The sequence below is a fragment of the Uranotaenia lowii genome, chromosome 3, assembly GCF_029784155.1.
Source record: "Uranotaenia lowii strain MFRU-FL chromosome 3, ASM2978415v1, whole genome shotgun sequence".
Taxonomy (NCBI): domain Eukaryota; kingdom Metazoa; phylum Arthropoda; class Insecta; order Diptera; family Culicidae; genus Uranotaenia; species Uranotaenia lowii.
The window spans coordinates 308,526,282-308,546,703 of NC_073693.1; the positions used below are offsets into that span (position 1 = coordinate 308,526,282).

Genomic DNA, 20,422 nt, shown 5'->3' on the forward strand with positions numbered 1-20,422 from the left:
TTTAAGTTTTGAAGAAGTTTAAAACATACTTACCTCGGAGTAGTTGTGGTCGTTGTGGTTGTAGTTGTAGTCGTTGTCGAAGTTGACGAGGAAGCTAACAACTTTTCAAGCAGTTCCTGCTGCTTTTGTTGTTCCAGAAGTTTCTCGATCGAAAGCGGGGTTGTCGAAGGTGTTGGCCATCCGGTGAATTCGGTTGTGGCACGGGTTGGAACGCCTTTGCGAATCAGGACTTCCGGGGCGTCGGGTCCGGCTGCGTGTACTGGTTTCGGAGTTGTTGGGCGACCGACTCCAGGTTTCTTGATACCCGGGCGACTTGGGAAAATGACTTTGCTTCCACCAGTTTTGCCACTGTCTGTGGATTCTTGGTTCGAGTTGGTAGTTTGATTAAATCCGGTTGGGAGCAAGGCGGAAACATCGTTGAACTTGATCTTGTTTAGAAGACTCGTGGGATCAATGACTTCCGGTTCGGGTTTCTTCTCTTCGGACGGGGGTTTGTAGCCTGGTGGTAGGAACTTGTTGATATCTTCGTTGAAGGCAATCGAGGGCTTGTTGGATGAATCTTCTTTAGGAGGTTTGTAACCGGGTGGTAGGAATTTGCTGATATCTTCACTAAATACTACCTTAGATTCTTCCTTCGGTGGATTGTATCCTGGTGGTAGGAATTTGCTAACATTGTCGTTGAGTACGGTAGACGCTGTAGTCGTAGTTGGTTTTTTGGTTGTCTTAAACGTTTTGTAACCTGGAGGAAGAAGTTTGCTCACGTCGTCTTCTAGTACAGCTGATTTCGGTGCTTTGGTAGTTGCTGTTGAGTCACTTTGAGGTTTGTAACCCGGTGGTAGGAAAGAGGAAAGATCTACCGTTTGAGCCTTCTTGAACACGTCTAGGGTACCGTTTGGTTTGTCGCTGACCTTGATCTTGCTGATAAGCTCCTTGAGGTTGTTTGTTGTTCGGACTTCCTCTTCAGTTCTATTCAGTCGGTAGTCTTTGGGCAGCAGCGAGCTCAACTCTTGAATCGGGACGTTGCTCTTGTAGGATCGACTGATATTGGCCGGTCGGAATCGGTTGCCAATCTCTGGCTTCAACGGCTCCTCGTTTAGAACATCTTTAGCGGCTGCCAATGGTTCTGAAGTTGTACTGCTTGAACCGAACTTCTTTAGTTTGAAGTTGTTTTTCTGCTTGTAATCAGCTGGAAGTAAAGATGAAATGTCATCAACCTCATCGAACGTTATCTTCTTAGCCAGATTCTCAACGGCAACTGCAGGTTTTTGAGTTGAAGGCGTCGGACGAGGTTTTTTAGTCGTCGTAGCTCGTGCATTCGGTTGGAACTTTCTAATGAAAACTGGAGGAAGAGCTGAGGAAGTCGGTACTTTAGCGTCTTCAGTTACCGTTTCTTTGAGAACTGGGAACTGTCCGGTAAGCACACCGCTGGAAAGCTCCGACTGAACTCGATCCAGCTTGTCAATGATGCTTTCCGTAGACTGTGACGATGCAATGACAGACTTTTCCGTCGTTGGTGTTTCCGAATCATCAGTCACGGAAATAACCGTTTCCTGTGGAGCAATCGTCGTCTTCTCGATCTCTTGACTGTTGCTGCTAATGGTGGTTACATCAATGTCTTCATTCTCTCGACTGTTCTTCGCATCAAGCTCCGACAAACTTGCCTTCTTCTCATCCTGTTCAACCTGAGGGAAGGGCAAAAACCGTGCTCCCGATACGCTTCGACTCGTCTGCACTGAGGCAACTACCACCCAACTTTCGGTTGTCACGTTCGCTGTAGGCTCTGCTTCAACCGAGCTGTTTGACGACGAACGTTCCGTTGACACAGTAGGCTCTGCCGTCGTCGATTCGGTTGCTCCCGTAGTCGTCGGTGTAGAGCTTGTTGTACTGGTTATCTCAATCAGCATCGATCGCGTTGTTTCCGGGATAGTTTCATCAGAAGCACCAATCGATCCTTCTTCTCTTGGATCTTCCTCGGAGAAGATCAGTGTATCGACGTTGTCCGATTCTTTAGTTGCCGTCGGAGCTGGAATGGTTGTTGGCTTAGCTTCCGGTCGAACTGTCGTCGTAACCGTAGGCTCCTCTTCGTCGTACAAATATTCGTCGTCATAGCTTGACTCCGAATCCGGCTTATCCTGTTCCTGGAACGGTGGCGCTACCGATGAAATATCCCTTTTAGGTGCCTCCGTATCCTCTTCCAGTCCTTCCAGTTCATCGTCAAACACTTCCTCAGATCCATCAGGCAGGAAGAAGTTATCCGTCAAAATAACCGTATGATCCTCGATCTTCTCAGCCTCACCTCCGCCTCCTTCCCGCACTATATCATAGTACCCATTCTCGTTTATGTTGTTCAAACTTCCACCCCGTTCCTCGTTCTCATAGTCCGCACTCGTAGTACTGCTCAAACTCAACAAACTACTCGCCGTACTAGCGATCAACTTCTGTTTCGCCTCTTCCTTAACGTTGATCGAGTTGTTCTTCTGCCCTGCGCTCGGTTTGAAATCTCTTATCTCCTGCGTGTCTTCTCCGACATCCTTGGAATCCTCGTAGTAATCTTCCTCATCGTAAATCACCTCAGCTGACTTTGCCGATCCATTGTGAGTGATATTTATTGATGGGATCACCGGTCTCGCGGGAAAGTGGATGAATCGAGAACCGGAAGCCGACGATGATTTGGCAGTAGTTGATAGACTGCTGGGGGTTGTTGTTGTCGTTGTGGTGGTGCTTGCTGCCCCTATCAGCTTCGATTTGCCCGAGTTGACGAAGGTTCCGCGGGATGTTGGCACGGCGCTTACGGTTGTAACGCGCTTTGCTTCGAATGAAGGTCGGAAAGGATTGGAGGAGGTTGTGCTGTAAAAAAAATTAAAATGTAAATAATTAGAGGAGTTAAGCTTTTGAAAATCAAATTTAAAGTTGAAGAATTCCGCATGTAGTTCGCGGATAAAATACAAAGCGTACTGTATTTAAATGTTCATAATTGACTTGACTTGACTTGAGAATGACGGATTTGATCATTTATTTTGTTGGAATAAACTTCGTTTTACCAGTTAACAGTGCATACATTGGTGATGCAAACTAGGAGAACAACGTCTCTTCTACATTTTACATAATTATTAATTTCTGCTTATCAGGAATGATGAAGAATTACAATAAGTACCTGATATTTTTTATCTTTGAGAAATTATCAACATTTTGCTTTATTTTTTTTGCCTAAACAATCAGCTTTGAATTTGTGTCAATTAGCGGAAGCCTGAAACTCAATTGAAACTAGCTATCTCCCAGCAGGAGTTTGCTTCCAAAAGTGAAAATTCTAATCCACGAAGCTTGTCATTCGACCGAAAGACATTAAACTAAGGTTTCCAGATTTTTTTTTCAGAACGTATCTGGGCGGGGCAAATCCGGGCTATTTCATATTAAAACCTGGAGTAATCCGTGTATTTCAGTTCAAAATTTTTGATCAAAAATCCGGGCAATAACCGGGCACATTTGGTCAAAATCCAGAAATAACTCAAGAAAATAAACTTGAAACTTTTTTTTGTTTTTCATCAAAATTTATCATCAGGTTTTATATCGTTTTTTAAGCTTTCTTAAAACTGTTCATGATAGTTTTTATAAAACTTTCCCGATAATTTTCGTTTTGGAAACTAAAATAAAAAAAAATTACAATTCATTTTTTTTTGTTTGGTTGATTTGATAAATGAAGCAAATAAATCCGGACAAAATGCTGGCATTAATCAATGAAATCTGGGCAGCCGGGCCAGATCAGACTTCTCTCATTTTTTTTTTTTTTTTTGAATATCCGGGCAAACCCGAATAAAACCGGGCAAATTGGCAAGCTTAAAACCTACTGGTCCAACACTCCCGGAAAACTAGCTCAGCAGCAGGAGACCCCTGAACTGTGTCTCAGGGTCGGCCTACTACTGGGTACCCGGAGGGAACGCGGAACAAAATTTAACGGAGTAAGCTGTGGTATTTCTTGCTAAACAAATGAACTTTAAAGATTGAATTTTGAGATGCTTGGTTTTTATTCAATTAAGTGTGGGTGTGGGTGTGTGGTGTGGTTCAGGGGTACTTCACGAGCTTTTATGGGGTTCAATAGTACCTACCGTCGACGGTTTTCTACGTTGGCGCGCTTACCGGATTCTGGCTGTAGCTCTGCTCTCGATGATTTTCGGGTTCTGGATGGGTGGGAACGTGGCTGATTTGGACACAACTTGGAGGATGTTGCGCTCTGAGGATGGTTGACAATGGCGTCTTCCCTCTTTGATGCAATCGGCGGACCACAGCAAGGCCGTATTGGTCGCGCCGAGAGGAGGTCTCCTTAGGAATTAAGGCACTTGTGCCTGAGACAACTCTCCTTTGCGTTGATGGTTCCTCGGAACCAAAGAGTGTGAGTCCTTTACGGGTAAGACGTTGCCAGTCTAGGACTGACTAGGCCGACTCGTGTGTGGTGTGAGTATTCACGGGTGAAAAATTGATCCAAGATCAAAAGGTCCTGAATGATCCTAAACGACCGACACTAAAGGCCACATACAAAACAAAACGTAGGGGAGAGTGGGGTATCGTGGGCCATGGGGAAACGTGGGCCACTTTTAATATCTCAGATGTGTGTTGAGATAAAAATCTCAAACCAACTGTCATCGTCGTGGCTTTGCGTGAGAATATATTCCTATATGTTGTTGACTGAAATACTCATCATATGCTTCTTTTATTTATCAAGCTAAATAAAATTAGAAAAATTTACTTACATAATTTAAAAAACACTCGCCAATTTCATCGATGGGGAGCCCAAAGTGCATAACAAAAATATGCTCATACGCTTATGATCTTAGTTTTGTCATGATCTTTCACATGAAAAAGGAATTTTTGATGAAACATCAATAAGTCACACAAACGCAACCGATTTGCAAATCAAAGCTTGTGGGGAATCGTGGGCCACACATCTTGAATCACCTATATTTTAAAGTTTTTATACACATTCAGAACTTAAAATACGTTTTTCCTATCTGTAAAGTTTTCTTATGCCAAATGAAGAGTTATGAAAAATATTTTGTTCATCCTATATAAAAATTTTTGCCAAAACGTTCGCGAGCCAGTTTTGGAATCTTTGCGATCATACACAGCTCTCTTTTTTATTTCATCATCTGAAATTGATTTAGAATAACGAAATGAATAAGGAAATGACAGTTTTGGGTCAACTCGTAAACTTTGCATGTTATTTGGTCAATTTGGATTTGGTGGCCCACGATTCCCCACCATTTTTCAAAATCCAAAAATTTTTGCTTTTTTCCAAACAATCAGAACTTGGGGAAAATAATTTATTAAAATTTAAAAAAAAAAAATACTTCATGATACCTTGAAAATGTAGAAAACCATACCACTTTTTATTTTCATTTTATCTTTTATAATAAAGAAGTTATGGAACAACGAAAAAAAGTGGCCCATGATTCCCCACTCTCCCATACTTATTTTTGAACACTCACAACATTAACACACGAACGCCAAGATGGAAAATGACTCATAACGGAAGCTGAGTCATTTCCCTCTTCTTTCTTCTTATGCCAACCTCCGATTATGCCACCCAAGATGGAGGACCACCCCTCCCTGTTCGTGGTACTATGAATGCCTTATTTTGAAGCCCGCCTGCTTAAATCTTACAAATTCTGTTTTTGTATATTTTGTTTTTAAATTTTTAAAACTAACTAATATAATCAAAATTCCACAATTAACACACGACGTATTACAGGACACGACACTTAACGTTCTTACAAAACGTTTTGTAAGAACGTTAAGTGTCGTGTCCTGTAATACGTCGTGTGTTAATTGTGTAATTAAGTTCTTACGTTGGCACAATCCCGTTTAATATGAGTGATAATCAAAATTCCCTATTTCCCTAAACAATTAACAAAATACACTACAGTTTACATCAAACATAAAGCAACACTGAAAAAACATCTAATGCGTTTTGTAACAACGGTTACAAGCTTTCGTTAAACAGAATGCTATTCAGTTGAAGGTCATTCGGACGATGGACGTTATGCCGAAAAGGGCACTACGTCGAATGGGTTATACAGTCGACGGTTATTCAACCAATGATTGTTCAGCCAAACGGACGTAAGGCCTTTTGGAAGCTAGACCAAATGCCTGTTTGGTCGAATACATGGTAAACCGAATGGACGGCAGGTCAAAGGAATTTTAGATGTTTTAGAAACTGCATCATTTCGCAATACTGCTTCTTTATTATTAATATAACATGTTTTTGAAATCCAGTGATCGGACTTTGCAATGGTTTTTCTTTAAAAATGCTTGGAAAAATCCGGGCATTTCAACTAAAAAATCTGGCAAAATCTGGGCATTGGGTTTCTGAATATAAATCTAAAAAAACGGGAGATATCCAGGCAATCCGACCATAAAGGTAAAAATTTGAAAAATGTTTTTTATTACCAATCATGTTATTAGCGGCCTTCAATTCTTTTCTCACAATTTGAAAAAAAAATGTGCAAATTAATTTCGCTTAAAAAAATTAAAAACAATTTTTTTTACGTAAAAAACAAACATTTCGTGAACTAAATTTGAGTTTAAGATTCAAATTTTGCAAAAATTGTGAAAAATCCGGGCAAAATCGGGGTTTTTTTCCTCGATATTTGGACAACCGGTCCAGACCGGGTGTTTTACAAGTTTTTATTCGATTTTTATTGAAGATTTTAAGTTAATTGTTGCATTTTTTTCGTTATTCAATAGGAATATTAAAATTAACATTTGATTTTGAAGCCAAACAAAAATTGAGAAATGTTCATCATTTTTACCCCTAGATGTATGCAGCACCATTGTCCATCTTTTGATTATAAATATTTTTGAAAAAAATACGTTGAAAAAATCAGTTTAGTCCTAACAAAAAATTACTTTTATAAATGTGTATACCATCTGTACTAAATGGCACCATAACAATAATTTTGAAGATATTGAGCTACGTAAAAACCATAGTGATCAAAGTTACCCCTAAACTCGAGTTCTGGTTTTGTAAAAAACATGTAATTAATGTTGTTTTTAATGACCTGCAATCAATGATCATGTTTTATACTCCTCATCTCAGTAGGTGTTCTAAAACTTTTAGGTATTACGAAAAAGCAACCCCTTCCAAAACATTCAAGAATGATTGAAAAAAGTGATCAAAGTTCCCCCAGTTTACGGTACCAGTCTTCATTTCGTAAGGCTATGATCTTTTAGAATCCGGACAGTTACAAACGTGTGTATTTTAAAAACTATTCATTTGATCGAAAAACTTTCTGTGGAGGACATGAAGGTGTTACTATGAAAGGTATTTAATCTAAAAATATTTTTAAAAAATTTACTGTTGATTACTTTTTTTTTATCTTTGCACACTTTTTTAAGTTATGTATTGATCTATTATTTCTACCACAGAAGCAAATTGACATCACTGCTGGGTGCCTCACGAGGTATTGCATGAGTACTATTCATGCAATGTTTTGCGAGGCACAAGCAGTGATGTCAATTGAATTTATTGTTTATCAATGCCAAAAGACATACCCATGTTAAACAGCTAATAAGTTTTTTGCCTAATAAAATAAAAAGTCTTCGACAAAGTTGGTCAGCTAAAAATTTCTTTAATAAAATTTAAATATTCACTTGAAAATCATAAGCAGGCTCGGTCCCACAATAGAAACAAAAACTCTGTTGATTTTTCAGTACAAAATATTCAATTTCCCCATACAAACCTGAAAGTTCGAATTTACTCATGTAAACATAACTTTAAAATTCTGCAAAAAACCATGGATGAGTTTTGAACCAAATCGACTCAGTCTACTGAGACAGCCTCTAGTATCGAGTGTCATCTTAGAAGTCAGTAGTCTCATTCCACGGAAAAAGTTTTGAATTAAAAAAATGTCCCAATTCTGCTTTGACTGGTCCTTTGATTGGAAGTCTCAATAAGGTTGAATAAAAAAATTCACAAAAGAATTAATCTTTTTTTTTTTTTACAATTCGTTTATTTGAAACGGCTCATACAAATTAGTTTAACGGAGCCGGGAGACCATTATTTTAATTTACATAGCTTTTTTTCACATGGCTTTTTTCACAATGTTGTCCATTTTTCTTTTTTAAGGATTCAAGTATTGAGTTCATCGTTCATTATTCAAAACTACGATAGACAAAAAAGAAAAAGAAAAAAGAAGAAAGGGATACTTAAACGCGGAGATCGATAGATTTAAGAAAAAGGTATAATTCGAACATATAGTCTAGGTCTACCACAGCCAACACATCCCTTACTGGAACATTAGGTGGTTTATCTCGGGCCCGAAGGGAATCAATCAAATTCGCTCTGGTGATAAAATGGTCCTCACACGACCAAACAATATGCTCGATGGCATGGTAACCCTGGCCACAACGACACAAATTGCTGCTAGCGAGATTCACACGATAGAGTACCGCATTCAAGGAATAATGATTGGACATGAGACGGGAAAATGTTTTAATAAAATCACGACTCAGGTCCAATCTATTGCACCATGGTTTAAGGCTTACCCTTGGGATAATCGAGTGAAGCCACCGACCCAACTCATCCTCGTTCCATTTGCGCTGCCAGTTGACGAGTGCAAAGAATTAATCTTGTTAACAATTGTTCAGTTAACTTGAAAAACCACCAGCCATTTTAGTTCTTTTCTTTTTGTCTGCTTCTCGAATCTTTTTTATTTCACAATACTATAGACACTATAATTTCATATAGTCTGGCAAAGAGAATGACGGGAGCCAATCGAACTGTCATTCGCGCGGAGCCAATCGAGCATTCTACGACAATGTTCAAGCTCTTCTTAACTCTTTCCAGTTGCAAAATAAAAAAAAAGTTTATTAGATTCGTAAATTACATGCTATTTTTGTCAGTTCAACTCCAAATGGCTTTTAAAAAATATAATATAATCTATAGGTGTAAAACTAGTGGAAAATATTTATTTAGCATAAGTTAATGTTACCAATAAGCCAAAAAAGGTTTGTGAATCACAATACTTCAACCATGATTTTCCAATATTTAGAAAGTTTGCTCGATTGGCTCCCGCGAATGACAGTTCGATTGGCTCCCGTCATTCTCTTTGCCAGACTATATGAAATTATAGTGTCTATACACAATACTAATGAATGCAAAAAACTACTTTCGAAAAAACACTCTCCGATTTCATACTTCTTCCGAAGAGTGTGAATTTCCATTAAAAAAATATAATATGTGGGTGAAAAACTTTTAGTTCAACTTCAATGGCACTATAATCTTTGCTAGCAAAATAAAGCACGTTTAAAAAGTTACCTGCAAATGTTTATAAAAAGTCTGTATCGGTTTCAAGTTGTGAAATGACTTTCTCAAGAGTTGTTCTTAAAACATTTTCCATGAATTTGTTTCGATCCCTTTCGGAACCATCTTGTTTTTTAAGAGTATTTTATCAAAACATGTTCCATCATAACTAATCTTTTCGACTTAATTGGTATTATATATTGTAAAAAGCAACACTGTTTGCTTAGAACAAGTTCATTTGTGTTGGGAATATGTGGTAGAAACATAAACACTTGTAGCACATTTTGAAAACTTCACCATGCAAAAACATTTTCAAGATCTGCAGCCTTCAAATTTTTTTTAAACACGTGTTGCATGCTGTGATGCAAAAATTGCTCGATTTCTATCACATACGCAAGGAATATTTAAATAAGTAAGTGTCGAGAGCCATATTGATTTTGTTTTGTGACGTCACAAAAACGATTGTATCGAAAATTTATGCGAGCATGGCAGAAATATTTAAGCAAAACATGATTTAGAATGCAAATTAATTCCGATTTCTTTTTGATAGTGTTGTACGGCCTCTAATTGATTATGTTATGAAATTTGTTTGTCCTTTAAAGATTGCAATGTGTACTTTTTTCTTATTTTATTCTTTGATTCAGTGTCATCTTGACGCTAAAACGTGCCGAAATGAGAAAAAATCAGCATTCAAAAGATCCAGCTGGTAATTTTCGAGTGTTCAAGTGATTGGCATGATTTTTATCCAATCGGTTTACCGTACACAATTCGTATGTAGAACAATTAACATCAATAAGTGATTGTGAACTCAGTTTAATCAAATACCAGTAAAAAATTGTGGTTTCGTTATTAATAGTTGTTGTTTTAACTATCTTTTGTAATAAGAAGCAAAAACTGAACAGACTTGAACATTTTCATGGAATTTTTTGAACTAATTCTAAAGTTTTGCAAATTTGAGGAGGGAAAATTCAGCATTTATTCGAACTTCAAAAGTCTATCTATATATATAAAAATGAATTTTTGTCTGTCTGTCTGTCTGTCTGTCTGTTCCCTATAGACTCAAAAACTACTGAACCGATTTGCATGAAACTTGGCATATGAGGGTATTGGAGACCAGGGAAGGTTCCTATAATAGTTTGGGACCCCTCCCTATTCCTGGAAGGGGGGAGGGGGTCTTTCATTTTAAAGTTATAAGTCTTCGTAACTCGAGAACTGATTAGCAAATCATACCAAACTTGGCATGGGTGGGTACTTGGGGACGAGGAATGTTTCTAAAAATATTTGGTACCCATCTCTTTTTCCAGTGGGGAGATAGGAAGGGGGGAGTGGGTCTACCTTACAATTTTTTACAGAACTGGAGAACTAATCAAGCTAATGGAACCAAATTTGACATGGGAGGGTGGTGGAATACGAGAAAAGGTTCTATGATTATTTCAAACCCCTCCTTCGTTTCAGTGTAGTAACAGGAAGGAAGGGGGGGGGGGCCTTTTACCCTTTTTTAATGCATAAATTGAAAACTATTCGAGCAAATGAAAACAAATTTGGCTTGGAAGGGTATTTGGATACGATAAATAGTTCCATGAATATTTGGTACCCCTCTCTCCTTCCAGTGGGGAGATAGAAAGGGGGGAGGGGGCCTACCTTACAATTTTTTACATAATTAGAGAACTAATCAAGCTAATGAAACCAAATTTGGCATGGAAGGTTAATGAAATACGAGAAATAGTTCTATAATTATTTCAGACCCCTCCCTTTTTCTATTGGAGATACAGGAAAGAGGGGGGGGGGGCCTTTAACCCCTTATTTATTGCATAACTTGAAAACTATTCAAGCAAATTATACCTTATTTGGCTTGGAAGGATATTCGGGTACGATAAGTAGTTCTATGAATATTTGGTACCCCTCTCTCCTACCAGTGAGGAGAAAGAAGGGGGGGAGGAAGAGGGATCCTTTACAATTTAAAGCATAACTGGAAAAATAAACGAGCGAATGGAACAAAATTTGGCGTGGAAAGGTATTTCATTACGAGAAATGATTCAATGATGTTTTGAGAACCCTCCCTTCTTCAAGTCGGAAAATCTTAAGGGAGGAGTGTGCTCACATACAATTTTTTACATCACTCGGGAACTTACCCAGAAAATGGAACGAAATTTGGCTCAGGATGGTATTTGGGCACCACGAATGTTTCTATGAAAACATTCAAATGATTTTGAAATTGAATTAAGAATGTTGTGCAAATAAATGAAAAGTTATATAACTAGGTACCACAAATTTTAATAATTTTTGGAAGGTGTAGCAAAGCACACCTGGTCAGCTAGTCTATATATATAAAAAGCAATTATCTGTATGTTTGTTTGTTTGTTTGTTTGTCCTCTATAGACTCAGCCGTCTTAAGAGCTAGAGATCTGAAATTTGGCATGGATGCTCATTAGGACCAGGAATGATGAAAAATGTTTTTAGATTTTTGGACGACCCCTTCTGAAGAGGATCGTCCATACAAGACAAATATTGTTTTCACGTTATTGACGTTATTTTCCGTCGGATTGTGATGAAAATTTGCACATGAGTGTTTTGAGGGACCAGCAATCGATTTCAATCTTCGAATTGCGGATCAGAAGTTGGCTGAAGGAGTCGTCCATACCCAACTTAAACGTTTTTGCGATTTTGACGTTATTCTACATTGGATTGAGATGAAAATTTTCGCATAGGAGTTTTGAGGGACATTTTTTTGCTTTCAGGTTTCAAATCTTGACTCAGGGGTCGGCAAAAGGGGTTATTATCTGTTCACTGATTTTACGATATTCTCTTGATTGAGCATAGAATTGTAATGAAAATTGGCACATGGGAGGTTAACAGAAAAGATAATTGATTTCAGGTGTCAAGTTTTGAATCGTGGTCGAAAAAAAGCCGTCCATGTTAGTTGCTCACTGTTTTCGTGATATTGTCGTGATCATGCATCGGATTGAGATGAAAATGTTCAGATGAGGATTATAAACTATGAGCAATTGACTACAGGTAGCACGTTCCGTGTCAAGGGTCGGCGAAAGGGGCGTCTATATTCACTGTTCACTGTTTTCAAGTTCCTGACGTTATTTTACATATAAATTGAAAAGAAAATATGGCAAAAGGGAGTTTTGAGGAACGAAAAATTGGTTTCAATTATCGAATTTCGGGCCATGGGACAGAATAAGAGGGTTTCATTGAAAGTTCAGTGTTTTGTGCAATAATTTTGTTGGAGGCAGTTAATTGATACCAATTTAAGTGTGAAGGTCAAGCAAAAGAGTCGTGCACACAAACAAATAGTACATGTTTCTGCCATAGACGATATTTCTAGACGATTTTGCAACCGATCGAGAAGAAAACACTCTCACATAAATTTTAATAAAAAGCCAATCAACCGTTTAATTTGAATTTCAAGTAATAGTAATAGTAGCGACTTTAAACACTGTTTGATTTTTTCCCCAAAATTGTCGAAAGAATGTTTCGAATTCATTTTCTAAACTTATTTTGAAGTACCAATGATTTAAAGCGAAACGAAGTTCGTACGGGATCAGCTAGTTTTATATAAAAAAAAATACTTGAAAATCCATCTTTTTAAGTAGCTATCTTAAAGAACAAGAATCATTCTATAATAACATGCTTACAAAAAAGAAAATTTAGAGCAGAGCCTTCGAGTTATCATCGAAAAATTTAGATTTCCTTGAAAATCAAAAGATTTTTCGAGATTGTGATGTCGCAGTATGTACCAATACTAGAGCAGGACTGCCTCGGCACCACCTTCTTTAAATATTCCTTGTCACATACGGCTGAAATAGAAACAGTTCTGCAAAAAATACAACGCCGAAGGATTTAAAAAAATATTTATGCACGGTAAAATTTTCATAAGTGCTATAAGAGTCAATATTTCTATCACTTCATCCCAACATGAGTGAACTTGCTCTTATGAAAGTTGATAAATTAAAACTGTCAGCAACAGAAGTCTCAATCCAAGATTTGAATTTCAATCGACGCTATCTACTATAAAATTGTTCCAATCGTCAGAAATATAATTCGAAAATTATTTTTCCCTATCAGACGTCCAAATCCATTGTGGCAGATTTTTTAAAGCGGTAGTTTCAGTTTTTTTTTGTTTCTGCCAGAGCTGAATATGTTCACCCTTTTAACATGTTTTTTTTTTAAATTCTCAATTACGATGCAAATGCGTATCCTCAGTTTGAATGCTATATTCCGATTCGGCAAAAAACAAAACTTTAAAACAAAACTCAAATTGAAATTTTAAAACACTTTTAAACTGTTAACACTTTTCTTTTTTTTTTTAATTTTAAAAAGAAGTCTCATCACCAAATTTCTTAGAGAGTATTAAGTATAAGGACACAGATTGTGCAACATAAGAATGTGATTGACATCATTTAGAATTCCTGACCCAAGCTAAATATGAAAAGCGCTTGAGTACAAACACACACGTGTCATCAACTAGCAAAAGAAAAACATAAAACACTTGAGCAATCAGCACTGACGTGGTTCTTGATTTGATTATTGTATAAAAGGATAAACATGTGCCGCAATGAATCAGTTAAGAAAATATTCCAGATCATAAAATAAACTTTCAGTTGTCGAAAGAGTTCGACATGGAACTTCCCTCAGTTAATTGTAATAAAACGTTTATTATTTGAATCAGGATAAACAACTACAATTCTTTTATGTTTCTTTTATTTTAAAATACCTATTTTAATCTTTTTTATATTTTTTCTCTTTCAGTTTGCTCCAAAGTGCTCATCTTCTTCTGCTGGGTGATTGCCGTTGGCTTATCCTCGCCAGTGAAATCCAAAGAACCGGCGGCACCAGCTGTAATAAGTCTCAATGTAGCAAACATGAATGCTTCAGCGCTTTCCGATGCAGCTGACGCGCTAGTTAAATCTATCAGAAACCATCCCAGTGGATAGGCTTTGTCAACAGTGTTATTAATCCATTTTTGAGAGAAACTTTTTTGAAGAAGTCTAAGAGGAATCGATGCATTCCAACATGTGAAAATATAAACTTTCAATTGTGAGTTAGAGTTGTTAATTTTATAAACGAGTTTTCTTCCTGATAGGAGATGCATTTATATGATATCTTTATAGAGAGAATCTTTTAATGCGACAAAAACAAAGAGGGAGGAGTTCAATTATCGAACTAAATGATGATTTACACTCAAAATGAAGTTATGAATCCCATGTGATGTGCAATCTTTCACAGTTTGAAAATTCTCTATTTTTCAAAGGTGCAGAGAACTTAAAGGCTTATTATTTCCGTCACAAAATTTAACCAATTCACTCGGTTCATGTCAACTGATCTTCAACTTCTCGGGTCTCCCACATTCTCCAGATCACGCTCCACTTGGTCTAACCACCTCGCTCGTTGCACTCCTGCTGGTCCCTGCTCTGCGACGTAGTTCCACCTCCCCGTGGTACAGAGTGGAAACGTGTCTACAAGTCCGGCGTATTGCAAATGAACGGTCAAGAGAACTACACCAAACCGACTAGAGGCTGTCGACGGGTCTGCCAAACCCGCTCGGAAGAAGTGGTGCACCCGGGTACTTAGGTACCAGTACTTGGGTGTGTGCGTGATGGTCCAACACGCTTTCGGGGGGTCATGGCCCTGATATGCGGGCGTGACCGGAGGGAGAGCGATCGCCAACTCGTTTTGCGCTTCGGTGGGTATAGACCCGACTCGCAAAACGAGTAGATGCGCAAAGTGGTGGCCAATGGTGGGCCGATCATTTGGGACGTGTTTTACACGTCAGTGTCTGAGATGCACGGTTTGCCGGAGGTGTCAGGGTTCGACACGCGTTTCGGGAATTGATGCGCCTGAACCGCGAGTGTGACCTGATGAGCGCTTCTATAGCGATCTATAGCGCTTCGGGTGAGTAAAGCGCCCGACTTGAAGATCGAGTAGTTGCGCTGAGTGGTGACTTAAGTCAACACTACTTGTGAGTTCGGAGGAGTCTGAGTCCTACACGTGACTTAGGGGGCTTACCCCCACTACCCGCGTGTTTGAACAGAGAAAGTGTCGTCGACAACTCGCTTTGTCTTTCCGGACTTCCTGGACTGGATTCACAAAGTTAGTAGTTGCGCTGCGTGGGGACCTCATTCACACGATAAGATGTCGTGAGACTTGTAAACCATCGACATTCTCTCTAACAGTCGCACAGCCTGCTTCCGTCAGTTTCACTGTTCTCGCCATCAAACGAATGCGACCAAATACTAACGCAACAGCCGACTACTATCAGTCGAAATGTCACGCATTCACCTATGCGTGATTGTCGAATGAAATTTCATGTCATGGTACACGAGAACGATGATTTGATGATCAAACGACCAAAATTCCCGACGGTTTATGACGTCGCCTGTCCCTTTCACGTAGCAGAAACTATAGGCTCAATAAACGAAGGTAATCCTTTCTGTTCACTCTCTCCTGCGTAAAAAATATCCGCTGCTGAACAGTGCCAGGCGTGTTTGGATGTGTTGGTCGAACAATGTGGAATGATTGATTTGCAACGCATGGAATGACAGTCAAACGACTAACCACTACAAATATCCGAAATATCATTTGACATTTTTTGCTCTCCGATCAAACGATAGCGCATCCCATGATAATCAAGAGAGATGTGTTTGTGACCGCGCGAATTGACCTCCCACTATTGAAGCAAAGTGTGTCAAACAGTTCGAGGTGGGAACAAAGGTCAGTGGCCCCAGATGGACTTTATGGCGTAGGGGTACAGTGTTCCTTGGCATTGTATCATGAATGCAATCCGTAAATTGGATTTACCACCTGGGTTAACAACTAATTAAAAAAAACTCCTGCTGGTCCCACCGGATTCGCAGCGACCAACTTTTTTGCAGGACAGTTGTACGGCATTCTCGCAAAATGTCCTGCTCAGCGTATCCGTCCAGCCTTCGCCACCTTCTGGATACTGGATGCGCCGTAGAGGCGCACGAGGTCGTAGTTCATCCATACTCCAAATTCGTTTCTTCTGCACGCCGCCAAAAGATTATTCTTAACACTCGTCGCTCGAATACTCCTAGTGTACGCAGGTCCTCCTCGAACAATATCTATATCTCGTGCCCGTACATCATTTCAACAGTCATTATTTCGTTGAACACGAAACAGTATTGAACGACCCCTCGTCGCTTTGTTTACATTAAGTCTTAGCTATCATTGTATGTACCTAAGAGTTACTTTTGTAATCAGGTGTTATCCGAAAAAATGGATCTCAAACAGAAACGTAGCGCTGTGGCTGTCTTGTTTCTAGCTGGCAAACGGCAGAAGGACATAGTTCGTGAGCTGTCCGATATAAGTGTGTGCAGAAGTTTTGTATACCGTACAGTAAAAGATACCTGGAGATCGAATGTGTCAAAAAACGGTACGGTGGGGGACGCCGACCTACTGTGGTGACACCTGCCATGGCGAAGATCGTCAAGAAGCACCTTAAGAGAAATCCTCATCGTAGTGCCACTAAATTGGCAGAGGATCTCAACATATCGGATCGAAGTCCCCGTCGGATCCTGAAAGATAAACTTCAGAGTCTGGAGTTCAGACCAAGCCCTATAACATCCGAAAGGTTCAAGACCTTACGGTGAAGCAGAAACAAAAGCGGGTAAAAAGAGCGAAGGCGCTGCTGAAGAGGGCCGCGGAAGAAAGGTTGAAGAATATCGTGTTTACCGACGAGAACGGCCTCTCCACCGTAAAGCAGTTCATGAATAAGCAGAACGACAGAGTTTGGTTGCCAGACAGATCACGAAGCCATACCGACTTTCTGACAGCCACCCGGCGACAGAAACCAGCATCGGTGATGGTTTGAACCGGAATCACTAGCGATGGCCGGACTCCGCTGGTTTTTGTCCCAGAAGGAGTGAAGATCAACCAAATTACATATCGGGAACTAGTTCTACAGAATGTCAAACTCGTGGCACGTCGACATTTTGGTTCCAGGGATTGGGTTTCCCAACAGGACTCGGCACCGGCTCACAAAGCGAAGAAAACCCAACTTTGGAAAGGGCCAACATTTTCCAGGGTTCATTTCGAGCTCCGAGTGGCCGGCGAGTTCGCTAGACCTGAACCCTATGGACTTCGCTGTTTGGAGTATGTTGGAGGCCGAAATCTGCTCTAAGAAACATGAAGATGTGGAGGTCCTTAAGCGACATCTCGTGGCAGCTTGGGATAAAATACCACAAGAACACCTGCGGGCATCGTATGAGGCCCTCGAACGTCTGCATCGAGTAGTTAAACTCAAGGGCAAACAAGTCGAACTTTACCAGTGACTTTTGAAAAAGTAATTTGTTTTCCAGAGAAATTGAATGAATTTGAAATAAAAAGTTGTTGTTTTGATTAATTTATATGTTTATTTAAATGTAGCACTTCAATTGCTGACCCCTGTAGTTTATGGAAATCGCTTTAGTAGTTTTAATTTTAAAACCAAAACAATAATCCTGGTCTATATTACCTCAACTAGCTAATTGTCCATTTTTATATGCTGGGTGACTCTGGTAACCCCATTCAAATATCTTAAAATGAGAAAATCGATCTAGCGAACGTGGGGTGCCCGAGAAATTGGAGCGGTTGTCATGGACCGAGTGAATTTTAGGGATTACTAGCAGACCCGGTAAACTTCGTCTTACCATGTTCAACTTGGCGGCCATTTTTAATTTTTCCTAGTTTTCTTTACATTTCCCTTCTTTACCTTTACTCGAATCGTCCCGCTCAATTCTATCAAAATTAAACCAAAGAATTTAAACTCAACGGGTCTTCTAAATCCAATTTTCGTAACTTGTTTAATAAATAACTGTATGTTGATAATATGTATGTTTCATTTGCTGTATTCCATTCAGTAGATTTATTCCGTTTTGTTATATTGTTTTTAATATCGGGACAATTTTTGGAGTATTTGCCGAATATTTTGCCTAACGCAGCGCTTTCAGCTCACAATTAGCTTTGGATGGTGTATTTTTTTAGAGAAATAAAAAACATAAGAAAAGATTTTTTACGAACCATTTTCAAGCAGCTTTTTATTCACCATCCTCATCCTTCGAAGCAGTTTGAATTAAAATCCATATTTTCACCAAAATCATTTCCAAACAGATTCGCCTGATGCTTAAGTTATAGACTTTACACATTTCAACTTAACGTGTTCCTAAACAGCACTTGTCATGGCATTACTTCTGGCGATTTTGTGTATTGCAAATTCCTTATTTTTATTCAAGCAAAAAATGCAAATTAATTCCTTTGAACTTTAACTCAATGAATCAAAGAAACGATTGGTTTTGAAAAGAGGAAAACATATGTTTAGATATATTCATTATTTTAAAGATTTTAATTGAGGCAGTTCTGATTTCAAAATTTCCTGAACTAATTGAAAAGCAGATTTTTTTTTAAATTTAATAGATCGAAAAGAAATAATCTGTTCATGCTTCGATCCCAAGTAACAATTTAGGTTTTATAAGGGACTTCATACCAACTATAAATTAAAGCTATAAAACCTCGTCCGGTTATGTAAGGATCTATAAAACTGCAATACAACGCTTAGTAGCACAAAAAGGCCCTTCTGCAGTAGGTTCTGCAGAGAAAATAATAAAACCTTGCCAATCCAAATCAACTTTCAGAGTTCTGTGTGAATTTCGCTTATAAAACCTATTTATTATATTACTAGCTGACCCGGTGTGCTTTGCTACACCTTCCAAAAATTTTTGAAACTTTTGGTACCTAGTTATTTAACTTGTTTTTTATTTGCACAAAATTTTAAGTTCAATTTCAAAATCATTAAAATGTTTTTACAAAATGATTCTGCAACTTTTTTTATTTTGAAATTTTAATTGTTTTTTTTTTAAATCCATGTTTTTCAATCCTTTTTATGGCTCTGGATTTCTTTGCTTCATAAGTTTATAACTTATGCCAAAATATTTTTTATATAAATATGAAACTATGCCAAACTATTATATAAACATTTTTAGTAACAAAATAACATCATGGGACATTTATTTTACCTATTCGCTATCGAAATATCATACAAATTACCCCCATTCCTATATCCCTAATTGAAGGAAGGTGGGTCTCATAACATCAGAAAAACACTTCTTGTATAAAAATACGATCCCACGTCATATATGGCTCCATTCGCGATAAGTTCTCGAGTTATTAAAAAAATTGGTGACCCTCTCCCCACTGTATATCTACCCTCTGGCAAGAGAAAGGGGTTCTCAAACCATCGAAGAATCATTGCTCGTACACTAATTTGTTTCCATGGTAATTTAATTCTATTTTCTCGATAAGTTATCGAAATATTAAACAAATTGTATCAATGCCCTCTTTTCCCTCTATATCGTTCCACTGATTTGTGGTACTGATGCTAAACTACCGAAAAAAAACATATCTTGAGCTCGAATACCCTCTCATGCCAAATTTGGTTTCGATTGATTTATTAATTGTCGAGTTAGGCTATAAAAATTGTATCGGAGCCGCTCTTCCTACCTATCCCCTACCTAGAAGAAGGGGATCAAGATTGAACATTCCGTGTATTCAAATACACTCCAATGCCAAATTCTTCCCCAATTGCTAAACTGAATGATTGTTCCCATGTCATACTTGGTTCCATTTGTTAGATAAGTTTTTGGTTTATGCAAAACAATCATACGTATATGAGCATCCGTCTTCCCTAACTGTCAATTGAAGGAGAAAGAAGTCTCAAATAAGCTAATAACCATTTTACGTATCCAAATGATTTCTCATGCCAAAATTTTTTCCATTTGGTTGGTTAGTTCTCGAGTAATGGGAAAAATAGCAAAGGAGCCTACCCCCCCCCCCCCCTCCTCCTCTCCTTCATATCACTCCACTGGAAAGAGGCAGTAGTACCAAATATTCACAGAAACCTTCCCTGGGTTCAAATACCCTCTCAAGCCAAATTTCGTTCCATATGCTTAGTGAGTTCCCGAGGGATGTAAAAATTATATGGGAGGACCCTCCTCCCTTAAAATTTTCGGACTTAAGGACGAAAGGTTTTCAACATATAATAGAAACATTTATCGTAATCAAATACCTTCCCACTCCAAATTGGGTGAAATTTTCTTGATTATTCATCCAGTTTCCTGATAATTA

At 38.5% G+C, this 20,422-nt stretch overlaps 2 protein-coding genes and 1 long non-coding RNA gene across 4 annotated transcripts in view; 1 reads left to right on the forward strand and 2 right to left on the reverse strand.

Annotated features, from left to right (window-relative positions):
- LOC129756339 (location of vulva defective 1) overlaps positions 1-20,422 on the reverse strand; it is a 760,372-nt gene that overhangs the window by 341,445 nt on the left and 398,505 nt on the right. The gene's annotated exons all lie outside the window — the stretch shown is intronic.
- LOC129753710 (mucin-2-like) overlaps positions 1-20,422 on the reverse strand; it is a 159,214-nt gene that overhangs the window by 12,977 nt on the left and 125,815 nt on the right. The window contains exon 6 of the mRNA XM_055749555.1: positions 34-2,847. Within this exon, the coding sequence (XP_055605530.1) occupies positions 34-2,847 (2,814 nt within the window). The remainder of the gene's footprint in view (positions 1-33; positions 2,848-20,422) is intronic.
- LOC129756345 (uncharacterized) lies at positions 13,858-14,345 on the forward strand. The gene is made up of 2 exons (XR_008739445.1): positions 13,858-13,945; positions 14,054-14,345. It is a non-coding gene; the product is annotated as an uncharacterized LOC129756345 (long non-coding RNA).